This window comes from Telmatherina bonti (genome assembly GCF_933228915.1).
Source record: "Telmatherina bonti genome assembly, chromosome: 4".
Classification (NCBI taxonomy): Eukaryota; Metazoa; Chordata; class Actinopteri; order Atheriniformes; family Telmatherinidae; genus Telmatherina; species Telmatherina bonti.
In genome coordinates, this window is record NC_136622.1 from 22,424,244 (window position 1) to 22,446,697 (window position 22,454).

At 39.8% G+C, this 22,454-nt stretch overlaps 1 protein-coding gene across 3 annotated transcripts in view; it reads left to right on the plus strand.

The window, feature by feature from the left end:
* Positions 1–22,454, plus strand: part of znf385a (zinc finger protein 385A) — a gene marked incomplete at its 3' end in the record, with an annotated part of 56,816 nt that overhangs the window by 31,556 nt on the left and 2,806 nt on the right. For 2 of the 3 annotated variants that reach the window (XM_079238678.1, XM_079238677.1), the window contains exons 2-5: positions 2,976–3,127; positions 9,150–9,260; positions 14,134–14,308; positions 20,203–20,556. In XM_079238678.1, coding sequence (XP_079094804.1) covers positions 3,029–3,127; positions 9,150–9,260; positions 14,134–14,308; positions 20,203–20,556 — 739 coding nt within the window. In that variant the 5' untranslated portion in view covers positions 2,976–3,028. Of the gene's footprint in view, positions 1–2,975; positions 3,128–6,499; positions 6,618–9,149; positions 9,261–14,133; positions 14,309–20,202; positions 20,557–22,454 lie in introns of those variants that run through there. The other variant, XM_079238679.1, reaches the window with a different exon arrangement.

Consider the following 22,454-nt stretch of genomic DNA (forward strand, 5'->3'; position numbering starts at 1 on the left):
CTGGTAGGATTCCTGGCATGTCAGAGGGTTTAAATCCAAATCACAGCTCGAGTCCTGTCAGCTTTTCTATGCTATCCAGACGTTTTGTCTCACACTGATATTCCAACAGATTACTTCCCAAAAGCCAGAGGAAAGTAGAAATATGAAAAACATCAAGAGTGGCTACACACTTTTGTCTTTTTTAACTTCTACAGACAATAATTATAATAAATTTTGCATGTGTTATTTTCTTATTTAAAGCCAGAAGAAAGTGAAAAATCACAATTTCCTAAATTCAGTATGGCTCATAATAGCTTGAATTGTTTTTCTTTTGTTTATATATTTTATTATCATATACAGCAAAAGATATATTTTTTGTTTAGTGTGTTATTTGAAAGAGGTTTTTTTTTTATATAAAAAAATAGAAATTTGTGATTTTTACACATTTAATGATTGTTAAAGCTAATAATTCATCACTGGGCTGTAGGCCAATTGTTTAGCATGTTTTACACACACAGAAGGAAAAGAGTATGAACATTGATAATGATTTACTGCATAATGTTGTGTTTTCTTCTTGTGTTTCACAACAATTTTTCTTACAAAAAATATTACAAATTTTACCCATAGCAGCCTTAAATTAAATGCAGAGGTTTTTATGACCCTGAATGTAGCTAAGTGCAACCATACACAAACAATGTGAACATATCTGAGCTGGTCACACAGTTTGTTTCTTGCACCGTACAGCAGTTTGTTTGATTTACAATGTGAGAGCATCCCTAAAGAGAGATTAAATTAATGAGGTAATTATATACTGTAGCCAGAGTATGATTTATGCACATTGACAAACACACACATGCCTCAATAAACGCACACTCGTCCCTGGTGGGACACACTGTCTTTGCTCAGAGGACAACTGCTTCTGTCTGGTCTGCAGCTAAATTCACTTCCTCAGATTTCAGCTCCTCCTGATTCTACAGAGCTACGTTCTGCTCTGCCGTCAGCCAATCTCTCTGTCTGCCTGCCAGAGACTGGCTGACCCGCTGCCAATAGCAATCCCTGTGTTCATGTGCAGACTCACTAGGGAGCTGCAAACATTGCTACTGTGCAAATTCAGCTAACAAAGTGTCACCCCTTTCAAGCAAATCATTCAGTACACTTGCGCGCATACTTCCGCAAAGAGAAAAATGCAGGCCATGTATCAAGACGTTCCACGGTTTAATGGTAAATGTAGGCGAGCAGCACTGCACTTGTCATGTTTTCAGTGATGCAGCCCCAAGGGATGAACAACCGTCACAAGTCATGGAGGTAGAGATGAAGGAAAAAACAGCTACAGGACCTCCCATTCGCTTTCATCACAACAAACAACATTCTGACGGAGTACAGTTTTTAAGACTGGAAACGGTTCTTTTACACTTCTGACAAAATTGTGCTTTTTTTCCCCTGTGAAACAACACACAGAAAACACTTACTAATATTTAATAGAAGTCAGAAAATGTCAAAAACAAGGAAGTTGCACTGCACCATCTGAAAACCAACCGGTAGTAGAGCTAAAACTTGCTTTTTCTTTTTTTTAAATTATTGTATGGCTTAGTGTGCATGCCAACTTGTGTTTGCATGTGTGCATTGATGGCATTGATGTGTGCTCTATGGATGTCTAAGTAAGGATGCAGTCATTTGCAGTCCTTTCCACCTCGAGGCCTGCAGATGCGCAGCAGAAGGTAGCTGAGCTCCTGCTGAGACAGCACTTTCACCAGAATTCTACAAAGTCAATCTCTCCATCCTTATTGCTCTCACTCCCTCTAATCCAAACTTCAGAAGCTCCATCTGGTAACATCATATTCGTCCATGCAGCAGTCATATTATGTTCTCTGATCACATTCATTTGACGTTAAGCTTGATGAAAATGCAGAGGTGTCAAATAATGCTCACATTACCATGTGAAAGTGTGGAGGCAGGTAGAAATGCATTGCAGTATAGGCAGCAGAGGGGCAGTCAGCAACAGAACGCAAGAGTAGCTTAGAGCAAACCCAAAAAGGAGAGCAGCAAAGCTTTAAGTCTCGGAGGAATTTGAAAGCCACAGCAATCCAGTTGCAGATATTAAGAGGCTTAATCTAAGAGCTTGCTGAGGCTGAGTTTTGCTGTGTGGGCCCCATCACTATCATCCTTGACAGAGGTTAGAGAGGAGACAAGAGGGGATAATAAGGAGAGGGAGACAGATGGGAACAGTGACGAGAAAAAAGGGAGCTGAGTATCATTAGGGCAGCTTCATATGTTTTGAAGATCAGACATAATCTGTGTTATCATTTGTGTGTTTGCATGTGCATTCTCTCTGTGTGTGTGTGTGTGTGTGTGTGTCAATGCTACTTTTGCAATGTGTTCATAAGCTGTGTCGTGTCAGGCCATGGAAAGGGCAAAACAATGCAATGGACACAAAGATGTGCATGTGTCAGGCATGAGTAGAGGAATAAGAGACTATGATTCTTTCATGCCACAATTAGACATCACTAAATGATCCAAATGCACAAGTCACAGTGACATAAAAGAACTGTGCTGCAACCAAAGTCATTATCTTGCTAAAGATGTCCCCCAGGAGAGGAAAGGAAAAGAGAGCAGTCCGGCAGGCTGGTGGAGGAAGTCATGCTGCCACAGTCAAATTCGTTTTTCTACAATACATCACTACTTCATTTAAAATGAATGGTTTGTTTTACACTATAAAAAGAAATGCCTGATGTGAATTCAGACGTTTTTTTGCAAAACCCTCAATATTAAACCATTTGGTGCATCTTACGCTGGTGCTTTATTTTCTTCCAGTGTATAAATTGCCTCTTCTTCTGGGTCACAGAATAGATTTTCTTTGGCCCCCATTGAAACGGGAACATTTTACAGAACAGTTATGGCCAAATGCTCCTTTTCCAGAACAGAAACTGCTTATATATTTTGACCTTCATGCAAAATATGGTTTAAATGTACATTATGTTTTCCTTTATTTCATTTAGGAGGCATTAACCGGGCTGGGGCAGCAGTTCCCACGTTTCTACGGACCCCCACAATGATCCAGCCACACCTGGATATGAAGCCCTTCCTGCAGTTCCCAATGGAAACACCCCCTCCTCCACACAGCATGAGCCTTTTCCACAACTTCAACACAGTGAGAACACACTGACACAAACACACACACACTGCAGTCTTTAAAATCATCCATTGCAGAAAGAAAAATGCAAAAAAGAATCAATTTCCTCCAGAAGATCCCTGAACGGTGTGCAGTGTGCAACAAGTTATGTTGTGTCTTGTAATGTAAATATTGGCAGTGTGTGTTATAAAGCTTCACATGAACTAGTTATCTACAAACTTATGTCTTTAAAATTAATTGAGTTTTGCCCCAACATCTTTGTTAAAAATGCCTACATTAGGGAAGTGGGGCATTCGGATGACTGCCAAATTTCATCTGCAATATTCTGCCCTGTTCCTTAAATCAAAGACAAATAATTAAAAAGCAGTTTGAGGCCATACTTATAGCTTAACACTTCAAACATCACAGTGTGTTTGATGTGGTATTTATTTTAAGTAAACGAGAGGGATCTATTCTGTTCCTTCTTCCCAAGGCTCTCACTAACATAATTTAGATCAGACCATAGAGACATTTACCATTTCACCCGCTCAGCATAAAGTGGTGTCTGCTCCAATCAGATGCTGACAAACAATGTCAGCCGCCTACATGTCAACAACATGTAAAATCAGTGAACTTGTAGGAAGACTATGTGGGTCAGTGCTATTCCTGGACCTGTTTCCATGTGTCATCTGGTAAAAGGGCAAATAGCAACTGCCATAGACAAATTGTAAATATCTGGCATGTGCTTTCACTATGCATTACAAGCATGCTGACAGGAAAGCAGACACTGGGAAAACACACTTTTACAATGCAGTCATATTAATGACTGTCGCTAGGCATTGATATTAATGAAAGCATTTTTCTCTGCCAAACAGCATTTAACCCAGCAGATCCAGATTTTATACAGATACTGAAATTATGCAAGTTTCCACTCTTGCCTCTGTTAGCACAGCCCTAAAATCTTGCCTTTCTTTTTTTTCTGCCTCTTGATTTCTCTTTTTTTCTTTTTTTTCTCCCGCTACTCTGCCCCCCATCCTCCTCATTAGAGTGTTAACTGCATTTCAAGGTCCACAGGGATGCTATGTATGTTAATAGCCTGTTCTGGTCATGGCTGAGAGGCAGCCGTGAATAAATGAAGCTTTTCAGTGAGTGTCCAGGAGATGGGGCCATAGGAGAGGGTTGGAGGACAGTCTGACCGTTCAGTTTTCCTCTATACCAGGGCTGTTCAAATCACAGCTCTGCAGGTTTTAATGTATCCATACTTCAACATATCTGTCTCAAATGAAATAATCAAGCAGCAACCCTTGTGGGACCGAGTTCAATTGTCAACATGTAAACCAGATACAATGATTCTCCTGAGATACACTGAAAACACAGAGAAATGATTGACTGGCAAACTCAGCCTTACTTAGATGGTATTTGATTTAGACATCTAGGGCAAGTGTTTAGTGCCTGGGGTGTATCATACAGCTCAGCTTTTTTGATCTGTGGTGTAAGAAAAAGCAGAAAAGAAAAGGTAACTACTTTGGGGGCTACAAATGAATGTTCAGTCTTGATGTCTTGCTATGAAGGAAGTCACACCCTTCAGCATTCCTCGAGATGTTTTATGTTTAATTTAGTGTTGTGCAGTTGAGACAATCTGTACAGGAAGACTTAGAGAAAAAGATATTGTGCAGCTCTGTTACATCACTAGAACCACTATCTAGAAAGCTTTCTTGTGTGTCGACACAGTGACAAATCAAATACAAAAAATGTTTTAATGAAGTCTCTGTATTAGAACACTGAGATCCCTGCTCTGAGCCAACAGCGGATTGTTGTTTTTATTTCTTATTTTTGTTCTAGTGAGTGCTCCACGCTGAGCTAATCCCTTGGAGTTGAGGAATGACCTTTTCTAAAGCCATATACAGCTTTAATTGTCCTCTAATGGGATTTGTCCTCTATACCTGCTTGTCTTGCTCAATGTGCTCATAGACAGTGACGAGGCTGAATTATTTATCTCCAGCAGTTAGACCCCAGATAGGCACATGCTTGTGCATTTTCGAGTTGGACACTGCACTGTGTGCTTGCTAAGGGTTTACAAGGGTACAATAAGAGAATTTCTATCAGTCTAATTGCACAAAGCTGACTGGAATCATACATGACAGAATCTCATCTGCAATCTATTTCTCCACTCTCCTCCCAAACAAACTTTATTTAAAGCTGCACATGGCCTTTTTCAAACACCTGTATTAACAATTTAATCGTCTACGTAGCAGAAAGTTTATCATACCTGTTGATTTTTAGAATGAGCCATTGAATTATAACCCACATAAAACACATGTTGCCTGGTTCTTTATGCGTTTCTCAAGCACTTCGTACCTGCATCTCATGCCTTCATGATGGATATGTCTTTTATGCATGCAATATAGAACAGTGGTGACAATTTGACACACATAACAATATGATGTATCAACGCTTATGTAAATTGCAATGCATTCAAATATTTATTCTACCCGCAGATTAACTTTTGTAATTTGATATAATCCCTGTATTCTTTATGTGAGTTTTGAGAAAAATCCTTTATTTAAAATCAGACTTGGCAGCATCACCAAAATCGACTCAAAACAGGATTCCTAAAACAAAACTGCAACTAATTTTGGGTCTGTCACTGAAAATATTCATCCTTAAGATTGCCCGTAAGGTTGGGTATTCCAACTGGCAAACAGCATTTGTAAAAGCAAACAATGCAAAAAGACTGCGTTAGTGGCAAAGATACTTGAATGGATTCTTAGTACATATGTAGGTTTACAAATAATCTTTTTCAGAAGTAAATTTAACAGATTTAAAGAAGAAGATGTTTGCGCTTGCTGAAAGGGTCGTTTGCTCATATGATTCAAAATAAAACCCTCTTTGGATCTTATACTGGTCTCTAAACAACTGTAGCCAGTGACCAACAAGCTTTAGTTATAGGCAGCATAAAGACTCTGGTGGCTAAGGATGACATTTCATAGATGGTGTAACTTAAATAGTGGGACTCCAGCAGAGTCCAGACTGCATCTGGGCAGATTGGGTATGCATGAAGACGAGGGGAGAGAGCAAGAGACGCAGAGAGAGAAGGGGAGGAGAAAGCTGGAAAGCAGAGAGGGAAATTCAGGGAAGCGTAATGCACACATAGAAAAAGGAGTCGAGAGGCAGAGGAGGGAGAGGCTGAAGAAAAGGAAGGCACTTGTTAGGTCATGTGGTAGAAAATAGAGGCAAAGATTTCTCCTGCATCATTCAAAATAGAAGCTAAAAGAAAAAGAAAAGATGCTGGCAACACATCATTAGGCAAAAGTCCTGACTTTTTTTGTTTTTTGTGTGGTCAGGGAACCACATTAGTTTGTTTGAGTTCAACATTGACAGCGTACCAGTAAGCTAAATGAGTGAGGAGGTTTTACCACACACTCTCAGTCTTGAACATATTGAGACCCAGACCCTCACCTCGGGTAGTAGCACACACACAGAGGGACCAATGCAGCTCCATGCCTCCACAGACACAGAGGAGAAGAGGGTGAGTAAATTCCTGTAGTTTTTTTACTTTTTTGCATTTCCGTTTCAGTTTTCCACCCAAGTGTGTCTTAATCTTGATGCAACTCAAAAGTAGTGAAGAACCAGTGCTTCAAAGGTTGCTTTCATCTGGCACCTTACTGCGGCTGCCAGAATGGTTCTACTCAGTGTACAGAACGAGGCATCCTTCGTTACAGGGAAATCAAACGTTTGAAACATTTGGTGTCAGGTAGCTGATCAAACAAGCAGGAGAAAGAGAAAGAAACCAAGAAAAGATGGGGAAACATGAAAAAGTGAGACAAAAAAGGAAGTGAAATATGCACGATAGAGGAGGATGTTAGTGAGTTTGTGTTACTGTGCAGTTCAGTTGTCTTGAGGCTATGTGGAGCTGTTGATATTACCAGTGAGTGACATTGAAGTCAGCAGTTTCTGTGGTTTGCGCACCTCTGACAGAGTTCTTGACACGTTCAAAGAACTGCAAAACAATGTGACATCATTATTAATTGTCAAGATACCTGTTAGATTTTAGAGATGTAACAGTGAAAAGAAAAAAAATTGTGAGTTTTGGAAAACCCCTCTGCAGTTACATCAGAGTGCGAAGCTCTTATTTCATGAGAACATGTTTTTGGAGAGAATTTGGGTATGAGGCCATGTGAGCTGCCTTCTAAAAGGCTTATTTGGCAGCTGTGTTCCTAACAGCTGAATCAACTGGATGGATCATAGCTGACCCACACCCAGAGAGCTGGACCAACTTGCTGGAGAGAACTGCCATAATTCATGTGGAACAATTACTCAGTCCTGTTCAGCCTCACGTTGAACTCTTCTGAAATGGGTGGTTGAAAGCTCACATCATGACAGCCAAAGCATGGAGCACAGGCAACACCTGACAAATGCTGGAAGGATTTAATCAGTAACTTGCACTCTCAGGGTTAAAACTATTTTAATGGTTTTAGCTGCATTGACTAATGGGCCGAGCTGTTCTCTTTGTGCGGATGTTAAGACAGAACTCCTCCATCCCAACCAGCCCTCATGCATTTCAATTAGCAGCAAAACTTGCTGTAGACTGTTTCTGTGGCGAGAACAAGAGGGAGTCATGGAACGTGGAGTTTGGGATAGGAAGCCAAATGAGATAAGCATGCGTGATGTGTGAGGATGTCAGGCCCTCTTTCTCCATCTACAGTTTCTTTCTTTGTCAGATTTCCCAATCTTCCCCAGCTTTCTTTTATAACTATTCCAATGCATCTTTCTCTTCCACACTGTCTCTCTTTCACTCCTCCAGATAGTGTGTTTCTGTTCCTTCATGCTGCCCAAATAAATGTTGTGTAGCTTCTATCCAGTTTGTTGTTTGTTTAAAGGACTCAAATGATAATAATAATAATAATAAGGATACTACTACTACTACTACTACTACTACTATTACTACTACTACTACTGCTATTAATAATAATAATAATAATAATAATAATAATTATTATTATTATTATTATTATTATTATTATTATTTGTTTGAGTTTGACTCATTCAAAAAACAGTTTGAGCCATTTTTTTCTTCTTTTCTCCTCAAGCATTTGAGCCATTTGCATATTAGATGAGACTGCAGCACCTGGTGGAAAAGAGCTTGAGAGGAAAGCTTGGTGATCATCCAGACTAAATGCAGGAATCAGCCCAACTGAGTCATTTAGAATTTGTTGGACTCTCTAAACTAACAGGCGTGCATTTAACTGAGAGGATCATCTGGACCATTTACTGTCTCACGACCATTTGAATCCAAAACACAAAGCATCAAAGACTTTAAATTTTCAGGCCATTTTTTCATATTGTTTTTTAACACCCAGACACTTATTTTTATCAACGTTACTGGCTTTAGGTGCAGATATGCGTCAGACACTTTGTTATGGAAACTGAGTCCAGAATAATGCTAAGATAAACTAACAGTGATTGCGGGATCAATTGAGCTTCAAATATAGATAAATAATTGGAAGGGAGCCCTGTTAAATCAAAGCCAGCTGGGACTTTTTTTGTCTGGGTCACATTTATACGGGGAGCTTAAACACTGACACTTTTGAGGTGCTGCTAAGCAAGTTAGTTAAATTTATACAAGGTGCTCAACACCAGACAGATGACTGACATCCCAGCTGAAACAATTACCACAGACTGTGTGATGCTCCAACCTGGTCAGGATCAGAGCGATTAGGTGCCTGAGCTTGAGTTGTGGCAACATATTGTCAACACTGTGGCAGAAGATAAACCCAGACGTTAAGTAAACGCTATAAAGGTGATGTAAACAGTATTGTCTGTGTACTTTATCCACTCTATGTGGTTATGTAGATTTTCAACCTTATTTCCTTAACTGGACAAACCTGGGCTTCTTCTCTCTTTTCCCTATTAGAGGTGAAGGTCACAATACATTTGCCTCTTACAGCATAATGACAAACTGACTTGTTGGCATCTGGCACCGGGACTTTGGGAGCACAGACACAGAGTACAAATTAAACCTCACAGATTTACACTCTCTTTTTGTCTTCCTCTTTGTTAGATGGACCCGGTGCAGAAAGCTGTGATCAACCACACATTCGGAGTTCCTCTGGTCAAGACTAAAAGACCGGTCATCTCCTGCAATGTCTGCCAGATCCGCTTTAACTCAGAGGTACAGGCTAAGAAGTGTTTAAAAGCATGTGCATGGAACCACGTATGATGTGAAACATGCAGGAGTTTTTTCTGCATCTTTCACTTAGAAATATGCAGGAGGGCTCTGTGACCTGTTTTCCCCAAAGGTGATGGTGACACAGAGGATGTGGTGCATTTTTTTGGCCATGTTTTTGACTCCATCAAATTTGTTTTAAGACAGTATGATGTTAGAGGCAGAAACAATCTAGCACCTCCACATCATCAATTATTTTCCTCTCACATCTTAAACATTTGACATTAATTTGGCATAGAGTTTGGACCTGTCGTAAGCCAAGTGCAACATTTTCTTAACCTTTTTATTAGTTTGCATAAAGCTATTGACTTGTTTTAACAGCAGTTTCCACATTATGTTGTTAATCTAATCTCCTAATTAGAAATTAATTGCACATTATGTTTGAAGCCAACTTGCATACATGACTGATGAGAAATAAATGAAAGCAAAAATTAAAGGAAAGTCTTTCATAAGTAGCAATGCCAAAACTATTCTCTGTCACTTCTTTCTTTGTTTAGACAAACAGGATGGACACATGACTGCCTCAGTGCCAAATGTCAAGTGTGCAATGTATAATTTGGCTACAATCCTCCGCATTCAGTGGTGCACAGTTCAGGGCCATGGCACGCATCCATTCACCATACACAACTTTAAGGATAGGACTAGAGCTATATATACTCTGCAGAGCTGCAATCATGGTTTCTGTGTGGTCAGGGAACCACAGGGCTGTAATCTTCTCTTTTTAGAGTTTTCTGGCTTAAATCTTCTCAAGCAACAGGAACTAGCAAGACGCTGATGTTTACTTATGACATAGTTTGGGACCCACTGCTGCTGGACAAATATCGGCCTCTTTAGTTCAGAGATTCGTCACTAATTGTGAATTAGTGACAAATTTTAACACTTTAAACATGGATTTCTTTCTGTTTAAATTATTTAGAATATGTTTAGAAGTATTCCTTTATTCAAAGGAGGTACAGCTTTGAGGCTGAGAAAAGTTTGCTTCATGGTGGCCTATCACGGTGGTAACCATGTTAGTAGGGAGAACTTTTCCACTTGCCTTGGAACCTTTGCCTTGTTTTAGTATTATGTGGCTCCACCAACTGGAGGTTCACACATTGTGTTATCATAGTTTTCTTACACTCACCTGTCAAATAAAAAAAAAACAAAACAAAAGAAAAGTCCCAAAGGGAACAAAAACATTAACACTTCTTGGTTGAGTAATTGATTGGCTTGCTTATTTTCACAGTGGTAGGGTTCACTTTTTTAATCCTGTCCAAAATTTGTAGTGACATGTAAGCAGTTCTGATTTTCCAAGGTTTTAAAAACAAATATAAAAAGAATAATCCTTATGCAGTTATAAGTATTTATTCTTTCTGTAATGTTCATTTAAAGCTTTCAAACTTGCAAATCAACCCGATTATGATGAGCCTGACAACACCAGCTTTCTGCTGTTACTTCATCTCTAGTTTATACAAAATGAAAAAAGACATACTGCAGCATATCAACAACATTGAACCTCCAGCTGTGAACAGTTTCTCTCTTCATGCTTTCTTGGGGAAAAAACAAACTCCTCATTGCAATAGAATAACTTCCCATCCTGTTTTTTTTTTCATGCAAAGATGAATATTTCATGGATGAAAATAATAGAATGAACAACACAAAGAAGACAGCCGAATTTGCTGTCTTTTCTGAGGAAAGAATAGATGCTGTTGTTAGGTCAAAAAAGGTTTTGATTGGACTAAAAAAAAAAAAAAACAAACAAAAAAAAAAAATTTCTGTGAGCTTCCTGCTCACACGCCATCCTCATTCCCTCATTTTCCAGATCTTTTTACAGCACTTCATTTGTCCTCCTTGTTCATTTCTCCTCTATGCCTTTTTCTTTCCCTGTCTCTTCCTCCCTCCTCCCCATCTTTCTATTTGTCTTCCTCTCTCATGCTGCATTATTTACAGCGTCGAAATGCTTAAAATTGCCTGCCACTACTTATTATAAGATGCGTTCGTCAAGGGCATGGATTAGTGTCTGGGTCTGACAGCCCAGTGCATCTTGGGAATCTGGTAGAAAGGGCACAGGGGAAGGAAGGTCAGGAACAGACAACATGGGGAGGTTTCGAGCCCAGTCTTCAGTGCACGACGTGGTGGTGTAAGGTGCTAAATAGTGGTTTATATAGAATAACCTTGGTGGCATGCTGCATTAGTGACATCCCATCTCTGTGGAGCTGCACTGACTGCCGTCACAGCTGCAGCAGAAAGGGCTGATATAAATCTCTTACTTTTGTCCCTGCTTCATCACTGCTCACTCCCTCCTTTTTTCAGCAGGTTTCTCTCAGCCTGTTATTTGTGCATTATGTCCGACACTTTTTCTTCCTTTTTCCCCTGTAAAGCCCCATCTCCGCAGTGGCCATGTTTCAACATTACAGCTTTCCTATTCGAATGACAAGTCACCAGTTTAGTTTAAACCTCAGCATATTAAAACTTAGTTATCACAGACTAATGTGATGCATCTTTCCCTCTTTCTAAAGTTTTTTCTCTTTTATAATCACTTCTATCTCAGTGCTGCCATTTAAAACACTTTCTCTGGTCCCTCAGTCAGTCACAATGTGTGCCTCATCTTTCCTTCATTCTCCCTCCCCCATGTCTATCCTAGACCTCATAGTGACACTCAGGTGCCAGTAGTTGATCCCCTTGGCTTGGTAGAGGAGTTTAATAGAGCTTCTGTGGCCGTTTTGCAACACTCTATAATATACCCATCTATCTCCCCGCATTCCCTTCTTCATCTAAGGGATCACGCCTCTCTCAGCACTCCACAGCCCCCATTTCCCTCTGCTCCACTCTCAATGTTAATCTGCAGACAATGCTGGGACGGTTCCTTAAAGCTCCCTTCGACAAAGAACAGTTATCATCATGATTTACAAGAAGCATGTGATCCTTTCACTCACTCCAGCAGATCCTTAAGATTCATCATGACAGCTCATGTCAGAGATGCCATCACACACGTAGAACAGCATAAAGCAAACATAACCAACTGAGCTCAGTAACCTTACTCATGAACCCCTGCCTGCTTTGCCAGGCCAGACTATCTCCACACTTGAGTCTGTGGTCAGTATAATGTCCGAAGTGTCAATCACAATGTCCAAGCTTTCCAACACGTGGCAGCTGTCAACTAATCATCAAGATGTTTGTTTTTGGCAAATAGCTGTAATTCAGTCTCTAAGGAAATGAATGTCTACATTATTGCTCCCTTGGTATAAATAAATGATCATTACAACATATCTGAAGGCACATTTGAGTACTTGTGAAGTCAAGTGCAGCATTGTCATAATGTGTCTGTATAAGCAAGGGGACTATATGTGCTTTTCATAGAGGATCACATAAACTGTGGAGAGATTAACTGGATGCACTAATGGCAAATGGTGTTATGTACATTTGCCTTACACGGTGTGCACAGGATATTGTGTATACTTGTTTAATAGACACTATACTGTGAAGCCAGACTTTTGGCGACAGCTCAGTATAGCAAGCCTACATCTCATCCACCACTTTGTCCCTGACTCACATACCTCTGTGCAGACGCAGGCATGAGAAAGACAGCCGTGATGTCCCGGTAGTCTCTTGACAAATGACTCTGAACAAACACATTAGCTTGTAGCTAACCTGTCATCATGAGATTAGACTCGCGGGCTTCTGTAATAGATCGCTGCACCATTTTCTTTCCTTTTTTTTTTATTGAATGCAAGATGATCTTCCTCTTCAACCCCCACCCCCTCCCACCATGCTCACAGAGCCAGTTCTTTTATCTAGACTCTGAGATTTTACAGACAGGGACCTTTCTGCCTGGTTTCATGTATACTTACAGTTTGACCAACCAAAAGCAAGTCATGAAGTCAGATATTGTGCAAAAGCTTGACTGCATCCAGACAGCTGCTTATAAAAACATAACTTTTATTATAAGAACTGACATATGCCAGCCCACAATGATAAGTTGCCACGTTATCATTATGTGTTTATGTTTCAGAAAGGATAGTAGTGTCAGGGATGAATTGTTGGACCCTACAGGCAGAAATTTGACTCCTCATGCACGTCTGTCAGAATGGCTGTTATAATAAAAGTTTAATGCTATCAAGGTTATATGTTATGTGAAGTTTACGTTACAGAAAATGTTAATAGTCCAATATTTGTTATAGTTATGCAATTTTTTATGCATGTGATGTTTTATTATCATGAAAAAGTTTCCTTTGTGTGGGGAAAAAAAGAAAGATCACATCCAGGTTCTTAGATTGAAAATCCCAAACAGCAAACATAACAAACAGGATCACTACTGGTGATATTTGTATCACTGGAATGGTCCAGCCAGTATCCTCACATGAATTCCTTATAGAAACTGAAAACTTGATTGTTGGGAATGACACCCTTAAACCTTGAAGACCCAGAAATGATTCCAAGAGAAAAATATTAAAAGGTTTAGGTTATGCAAAGAATTTTTTAACAGTCCTAAGAACCATCTGATTGCCTCGAGGTGGGTTTAAATTCTGCCATTAATCGCTTATGACATCAATTATGTTTACTCTCTATAAGTTTATTACTTACATCACATTGTCTTGCCATCCAAATTGCTCATTGTACCATTTTCTTTGTCCTGTTGTACTATCTAGCTTGTAATCTATCTTCACTGCTAACCTGCTGGCTGTCTGTCATGACTTCAGAATGAGTGCCCAGAGTAGATTGAATAACGTGCTATCATAATCACATGCATGTATGTGCAGGTGTCACAGAGAATCTAATCTGCCTGCTGGCATTAATTGAATATGTGCAACATAAACTTCTTTTTTTATCTTTTCCTTAGAACCAGGCAGAGGCCCATTACAAAGGAAACCGACATGCCAGGAGAGTAAAAGGTATTGAGACATCCAAGAGTCGCCCTCAGGAGGGGGAAAAGCCTCAATCTCTGCCCCAGACCTCTTCCCCATCTCCTCCCGGAGCCCCTGGTATTGGCCAAGACAGTGAACCAAGCAAAGCGGGTGAGAAAACAACAAAAAAATCATGTCCCCCTACACAGGATGTTGAGGAGGAGTTTATGGTTTTGCTAGAAAATAAAATGGAAAATATGCAAAAATACCAAAAGATTCCAATCATGGCAGCTTTCTGGTGCACTGTTGTTCTTGTGAGAAACTTGTTCAGAGACAAACACTCCCTGTGTGGTCTGATGCAGCTGCATCGACAATGTCTCATATACTACAGAGGATGGCCATGACATAACTGATGGGTGATTACCAAAAGCAATAGTAATGACAGTTTAAATGTATTGCAAATCAACAATGAAGAAGTTATCTTCATTCAGTGACATTAAGTGCAATTTCCCCTTTCGTTTTTAAACTTGGATTAAATTCAAGCTGAAATATCAAAATAATGAACTGTGCTTGAGAAAGGGATTAGCAAAATTGATCAAAACCGGTAAAGTGGTATGAATTATGACTGCATTCCAATAATCTAAAAAACACAAGAGAATTTGCACAGAGCATGGCACTGCAATGGCTGTCTTGGAATATTGTATGTGCGTAGTGCGTTTGTGTGTGTTTGTTTCTTTGTGAACTCTCGAAAGCCATACGATTTGCAATAGAATCACAATAGACCTCATTGCCCAAGTATCCAGTTGGTGGTAATGAGTGCTAAGACTTGTGAAGAAAAAATAAAGATGACACCACTGGGGAAGAGTCTGATGGACCTGAATATAATCCATCATCAGAGAGGACAAAGAAGACAGCTGATCTTACTTTAATGAAAAATAATTCACTGTCAGCAGATTAATTTACTAGTTAGAAAGGATCCAAGGTACCACATGCTCACTTCTTTGGCATATCTTTAGCTCTTACAACAGCTTTCCCTGTCTGGCTCATCCTTTTAATTAAAGCTACATTTAGGTATTGTGTGCTTTTGCCCTTCTCCCTTCTCCACATAGAAATTTCCATTCACTCAGTGTCCCAACTACATTGTTTGGATCAAACATCAGGCAGAATAGACGCACCATGTTTTGGTGACATTTGCAAAGGTTTCTGTGACAGACTGTTTACCAGACATTTGCTCCTTATTGATGAGAGGCCAAAGAGCAAACATTTCAAAAGAAAAAGCTAAAACTCAGGTCCAATAGAGGTTGACATGCCCGAGTAGTCACCTTACGTTTCTGTCATTTCTCTCACGACAGGTCCAAACTTCTTTTCTTGCTGGTCCCAGAAAAGTATGAGTTTCTGCCCTTCATACTTTATTTCCTGAAAGGGGATTGGAGGAATCAACCCCAGATCAGTCTGCCTTAGTCAGACATTCTGAGACCAAGAGCATAAAGGGTCAAACAATGGCTGCCATGATAGAGATCTGAAAGTAGAAACATGTGAATGAATGCCTTTCTCCATCCAAGTCTTTTTCTCTTGACCCTGGAACCTTGCCTCTTCCTGATTGTGCAGAACGCATTTCTTGCTTGTGATTATGTGTGTATTTTAGTGTGTGTGTGTCCTCAGTATGATCCTCAGCTCCATGGTAGGGGGACAGATCTCTGGAGCCTGCAGCTGTGCATTTTTTCAAGTGGGGAAGGATTGTCTGGAGGGGGGCGACACTGTCTTGCTACAAAGCTTGCTGTGGGGCAGTTACTATGAACATGACAAACACACATTGGATTGCACACAAAAATCATGTAAGCAGTGCGGGCAGGCCTGAGGAGCATACAGAAGAAGGAATGACTTTCCAGCAGTGGAAACAAAACACAGTGACGCAAGATTTTTTTTTCCTGTAAATGTTTTTGTTTATTCTTGATTCTATTTAGACATTAAGCGATAATGCAGTAGCAACCCAGTTTATCATTGGCATTATGACCTTGGGTTTGTATGCTCTATCATTCTTCATTAACATATCAAATGCAGTGAGAAGTGATGACTGTAAACATGTCACATTGAGACCTTGCTGAGGGCTGAAACTGTTGGTAGTTATGGCATACTATTTAACTGCTGCCTGTTCAACCTCACGGCTCTCTGAGCAGGTCATAGGTTTTACAACCCTCAAAGGCTTGTGGTTAGTGTTGTCCCCCCAAAAAGGAGGTCCTTGGCTGTGGGGGATTTGGACTGGTGAGATGAGGGTTTGGCTACAGCAGTGGTAGATGGAGAGGCTGCTGTTATATTGGAGTAAACTCTCCCCTTCTCTCCCTCCTTCCCTTCCTTTCCATCCCTCTGCTGTCTGACACCCCTGCTTAAATGAATGGCCCAGTTAAAACCACCCTGGTATTATAGCACTCTTTAGTCCACGCAAACACTCACAGGCCTGCACACACCCAAGGTCAATTAAACAGATGACTTTCATGCGAGGGCTTGGGTTGCATGGCTGCGAGCTGACTGTGGGATCAGATTTCACAGAGCTGACAGACTTTTCTTGCTGTGTTTATTGATGGTCTCAGGGTTTAAATTTGTCACATTTTTGTCTCTGCAATGGTTTATTTGACAGAATCTATCTCAGAAAACACTTATTAATAAACACTATTTACCTGGCAGGGCAGGTGTGTGGGTTCAAATACACACCAGACTGAGAAAATGCTGCAAATGCATTATGAATGCACAGCCAGCATTGAGTTTCGCATCTCTTAAATCATTAAGATCAGTATGGTAGAGGCATTGGTGGCAGGTACAGACAGCATCCCTTTCCCTTATAGTCTCTTCCTCTCTCTCTCTCTCCTCCTCTCTCTCTCTCTTACACTTTTAAGATTAAACATATGCAACATGTAATAATGTCCCTCACAAGATTCATACTATACCTTATATACAACAGAAAACCTTAATTTTGTTTTGGCTCCAAGTCCAATTGGATCATTTTACTTATAATGAAAAACACTGGTTTGTGTTGGTACCACTTAATGTAATGTTTACCACTGTGCCCTAGTGAATTATTTGTATTTCTGACAACCTGCATCAGACAAAATAAGCGTGACAACAGCATTGAGCGAGACTGTTGCTGAAAACACATCCTTGTGGTAAATTAGTCTAAAATAAATACTATAACTGAACAGCAAAATTGTTCGCCTTGGTGAGTATACTATACATAGTTTTAATTTCCTGAAGTGGATTAAGCCAATACAGACACACCAGGCCACGGTGTAAAGCATCTGGATTGAGTTATCTAGCCGTGCTGACCTCTCCCCGTGAATAATACCTTCTTCTATTTAGCTATGAGGTCAGCAAGCACAGGGGAAGGTCACTGAACTGCTTTGTCAATGATTAATTAGACTCATAGAATATCCAGACTTTTGAGAGAGTCAAGTAACTCTGACAACGTAGAAAAAGAAACAGCACTTTATCCGTACTATTCCGTGAAGATATAGTGTCAAATCAATCTTTCATGCTTTTCACTGTCAGTAGATATGACAAAAAGAAACAACTTATGTGAAATTTATGTGGCTACACAGACCTAAAAGGGCTTCACTCAAGCTGAGCGTGTTTTATAAAGAAGACATATAGATAAATCTGTGGGTGGATGTTGGTTTAGTATCTCAGACCTCCAGGATGTCATGGATTATAATAAGCCTTGTTACTATTTGGCCTTCCACTTTTAACACAAACCATGTGTTGTGTAGTGGACGCAGGGTTTGTTTCTCTGCACCGTCAGGAAGTCACAGGCATGTATACATTTCCATGTGGAGGTAAAACTAATCAACATCCTCTTGCAATTACAAGCACAAGCTGTATGTTCATTTTAACTAACTCAGTCAATGTGCAGACAAAGTAGGCATATTATGAGTCATAAATCTTTCCAAAGTGCATGTACTGTCCAACATCACTTTGATCTAGGACTGCTTAATAGGCTCCTCTGTGCCACATACAATAGAATCAAAGTAAGACCTCTTCTTCTTTTATTCTTTTTAATCGAACATCTGTTTGACAAATGTTCAATGCAGCGGGCTGTTTTGCAGCTCTGCAGTTGGAAACTTCCAATATGCAAAGAAAAGGAATTTGGATCTTGGAGAGCAGTGGAATGGAAAGCACTCGCATTGGCATCTGATTTAGAAATGATGCAAAGCAGTCACAAGTCCAGAACACACAAATTATCATTCAGTCAGCTCAGTGTGGACTGAAATATAAATATATTACAGAAGCAGTCATGTGACATAATTATACTATATCTTTGAACCCATACATGGAAATTGAGCATTATGGGCCAGGTCTACTAAAGCTTTGCCAGTGCAATGGCTTTGCATATACAAGAAACAACAACAACAAAACAAACTGATTTACTAACAGTGTTCACCAAGGGTTTCTTCTTTTGAAGATGCAAAATAGAGAGTCTGCATTCAGCTAGTACATCTGTTGCAATCAATATGCATTATGGCATGTTCATTTGCACGTTTGCGTGTTGGGGAAGAAAATGGCTCAGTTTATGAAATCCTTAGTAAAAAATAAATTAGTCCTACGTTAGAAACGAGATACTGTGTCATATTCATTCATGTTTAATATTTTTTTAAGTGACAGTACAAACCCCCTCACCTCTTTTATTTGCAGATGTTTTATAATATGCCAAAATTTGTTTTGTTCACCTTCTAATGTCTTTATACAATCTTTTAACTTTAGCCACTGATGCATTGTTTTGCAGACAGCATAAACTTATTCACAAACTTGCTGACATATAGTGTTTTTTTCTGTGGCAGTCAAATTTCTTTGCTGTAGGTCATGTTGGCTTTATCAACCAACATGTTCAACACATCTTTTCACCCTTTTCTCTCCAAAGTCGCCATGCCCCAAACCATAAAACACGCAAAACCCTCATTTAAATGGGGTGTCATTAGTACATTTGCACCTGCCACCATTTACTCATTCACTCTTAGTAAATCACCAACAAACCATGTGCAAAATTCTAGATTGCACACCCAAATTACTACATGTAAATTGAGATCTTAATAGATGCAGCCCTCAATGTCAACATTTACTTACATACTAGAAAATTTACAGTTTTTAACAACACAATCTAGCAAGATTTTTCTGCTGCCTGTCTTTGGCACGATGTTTATTGGAGTTTGGAGAGAGACATCCCTTGCCTAGCTGCTTTGGGGGGAATTCTGCATACTCCACCCAAATTTAGAGGGGTCTTTTTTTTTGTAGCCTACACTCACCATTTAGTGAATACCAAAGGCCTTGCTCATGGGAGTGGTTGACCAGAAACACATGTCTGGAAATATAAGCATGAACATGTTATGTGATTAAGAAAACAGTATATTCAAATACATGGTTGATAAGCAAAACACACTGGAGAATGTGCAGTGTGAAAAAAAAGTTAGATTCATTGACTGACCAAGCCAGTTCCAATACTGCTTCAAACACAGCCAATAACAACAGGTTTATGGACAGGAGTCAGAACAGACTGAGGTGTCCCTTTTTCATCCATTTAGACACATTTCAATACAACGAGACCACATCAGTGATAGATCAAGACTTCAAACATATTAAGCACATGCCGCTCCCTTTACCCACAGTGGTCAAGCCTTTTCCTTCTCTCATCCATATGGTGTGTAATTTAGATTTAAAGCACTGTTTACAATTGTAACCTTCAGCATTGAAATGAGAAAGAACTTTTGAATGTAAGCAATTAATGTTGGTTTGTCTGATCTTCCCTTCTGTGTTCAACTGGGAGTGGTTAACGATGTGGTTAAATCTGACAGCGCTGCATTTCCAGGGGAACTGTGCTTAAACAGTAAAGTCAGTAATAAAGCAAGTTACTGTTTCTCTTTTTAAATATATGCTCTGTGAAACAAATGAACATTTTTATTATTATTCAGTTGTTTTATATATATATATATATATATATATATATATATATATATATATATATATATATATATATATATATATATATATATATATTTTTTTTTTTTTTTACTTTTGTTTTCTAGATGAAACAGGGCCTCTATCACAGCTAAATGGGCCTCTACTGGCCCCGGGGCCCCTTCCTCCATTACCGACTCCACCCACCCCACCTATGGACTCCCCTGTGCCACCAGCGTGCCCTCTTCTTCCCACTCCAACTCCCCCACTGATCCCCCCGTCCTCCTCCTCCCCAGGCTGTGGCAGTGGTAACACTGAGCAGCCTGGATCTGGACCCTCAGTTTCAGGAGCTGCTGGAACCTCGGCCTCCAGCAGCCCATCCAACCCAGAGACAGAAGAGGACAAGGCCAAAAAGCTGCTGTACTGCTCACTGTGCAAGGTGGCTGTCAACTCCTTGTCACAGCTAGAGGCCCACAATAAAGGTTAGTGTTCTGTGAGCTTTATTTTTCTAATAATTCACTCACACCCCGCAGAAACTGTGATGTAATTCCCCTCAGATTTTGTGTACATGAAATCTGAGTTTCTGGAGGCTTCTCCCACATTTTTGCAGATTCCTCTTTGTTTGTTTAAACCACACTGTTTATGTTGGTAATGTGAAAAACGAATCACATCCTGTGTGTTTAGGACCTTCGCCAAGAAAGACACACGCAGATGCCTCTAAATATGTTTCTGTCGCTTTCTAAAATCTAATAAAAAACAACTTAGACATTTACATTTGTTTTTAATGAGACCCATTTTTAATGCCGTAAAACAAGAGACAAACCATATAAATCAAGTTGAGAAGATAGATTTACTGAAACCCTCACACAGTTTAAAACTTTTGAAGTATAACTTGTGGGTTGTTGCAGTATGGTGGTAACAGCGTCTTATGCAGTGTGTAGCATTTTTGCAGGTTTGTTAATATCACATTGCAAAATCAGAACCAAATTACAGTGTTTGTTTAGGTAAATCTGATATATTGTCAACATAATTTATGATCTGTGTTATTTTATCTCCTAATAGCTGAACATCCACACAATGACTTAACACAAATACATCCAACAATATTCTCAGTAGTAGCCTATATGTGAACCTGCGATCCAAAAATGCCTGGAGAGTCTCAGGTTGAGTGCGACACAGCACAGGACACTCAAAGGAACACTGATCAGCAGATAAATGATCTGTTTGACACTGACTTGTCTGGCCTCTGTAACAAAGTACTGCTCTCCTGATTTCAAGGGTGATGTCAAAGTGCCTAACCTTTTGTTGTATGCTCACAATACCACAAACTGCTAGCACAGAAGACTCTACTCCATACTCTATTAGAAGACATCGTTCCTTTGTTTTCTCCTTAAAAACCGTGATCATAATGTGTTTAGTAAAATTACCAGCAAGCAGCATGGAAAATCTGCTCCTCAACCTGAAACCCTGCATTTTATATTTTTTTCAAAAGGGAGTGGCTGAGACGTGTGACCACTGTATGAGGGATTTAACCAAGGCAATAGAAGAAATATAAAATGGCTTTCATGTGGTTGAGCTCACCACAATAACAACTCAAACTTTCTGCCAGGCAGCTTTTTACACATGACGACACTTTCTCAATGTGCAAATACCCCTTAGGTGCTTCCTGGCTTTTTTAATGCTTTTCTGACCTGCCAAAAGTTAGTTCTTTCTGACATTCTGCTCATAGTGCCCAAGGACTGTTTGTATCTGCTTGATTATATATACACACACAACACACAAAATTGACCTGACTCATTTATCTTTTTTCGACACTACTTAGGGTTCCAGTGGGCAGGGTCTATCCAGCGTTTAGCAGGCAAGAGGCAGGGTACACCCTGGACAGTTCACTAGTCCAGAGACAACCACTCACAGGGAGAATTTACAGTTACACAATTTTGGACAGTGGGACAAAGCTAGAGTACCAAGAGAGAAACCCTACATATACAGGAAGTACATACAAACTCCACACAGGAAGACCATTGTTCAAACTCCTTCCAGCCAAAACTTGAACTAGTGACCTTCTTGCTGTGAGGCCACAATGCTAACCACCACACCGCCCTAGAAATAATGTCTGATTGGTGTAATAGTATTTTACTTGCCTTGAATGATCAGTCTAAGCTAGCTTGGCCAGTAAGAGGACAAGAAATACCTCATAACAATAAGTAATCAATAGTAGTGCAGGCGCTATCATCATTATGACAAGATTAACCTCTGTAAGTGTTTTTGACATCCCATCTTTCTGCTCTGAATAATTGTTCATATTTCATGACACCTTGATGCGTTTGTGTTGCATCTGCCTACCACTGCACTGTTTACTTCACTGTGTATCATGTAAGTA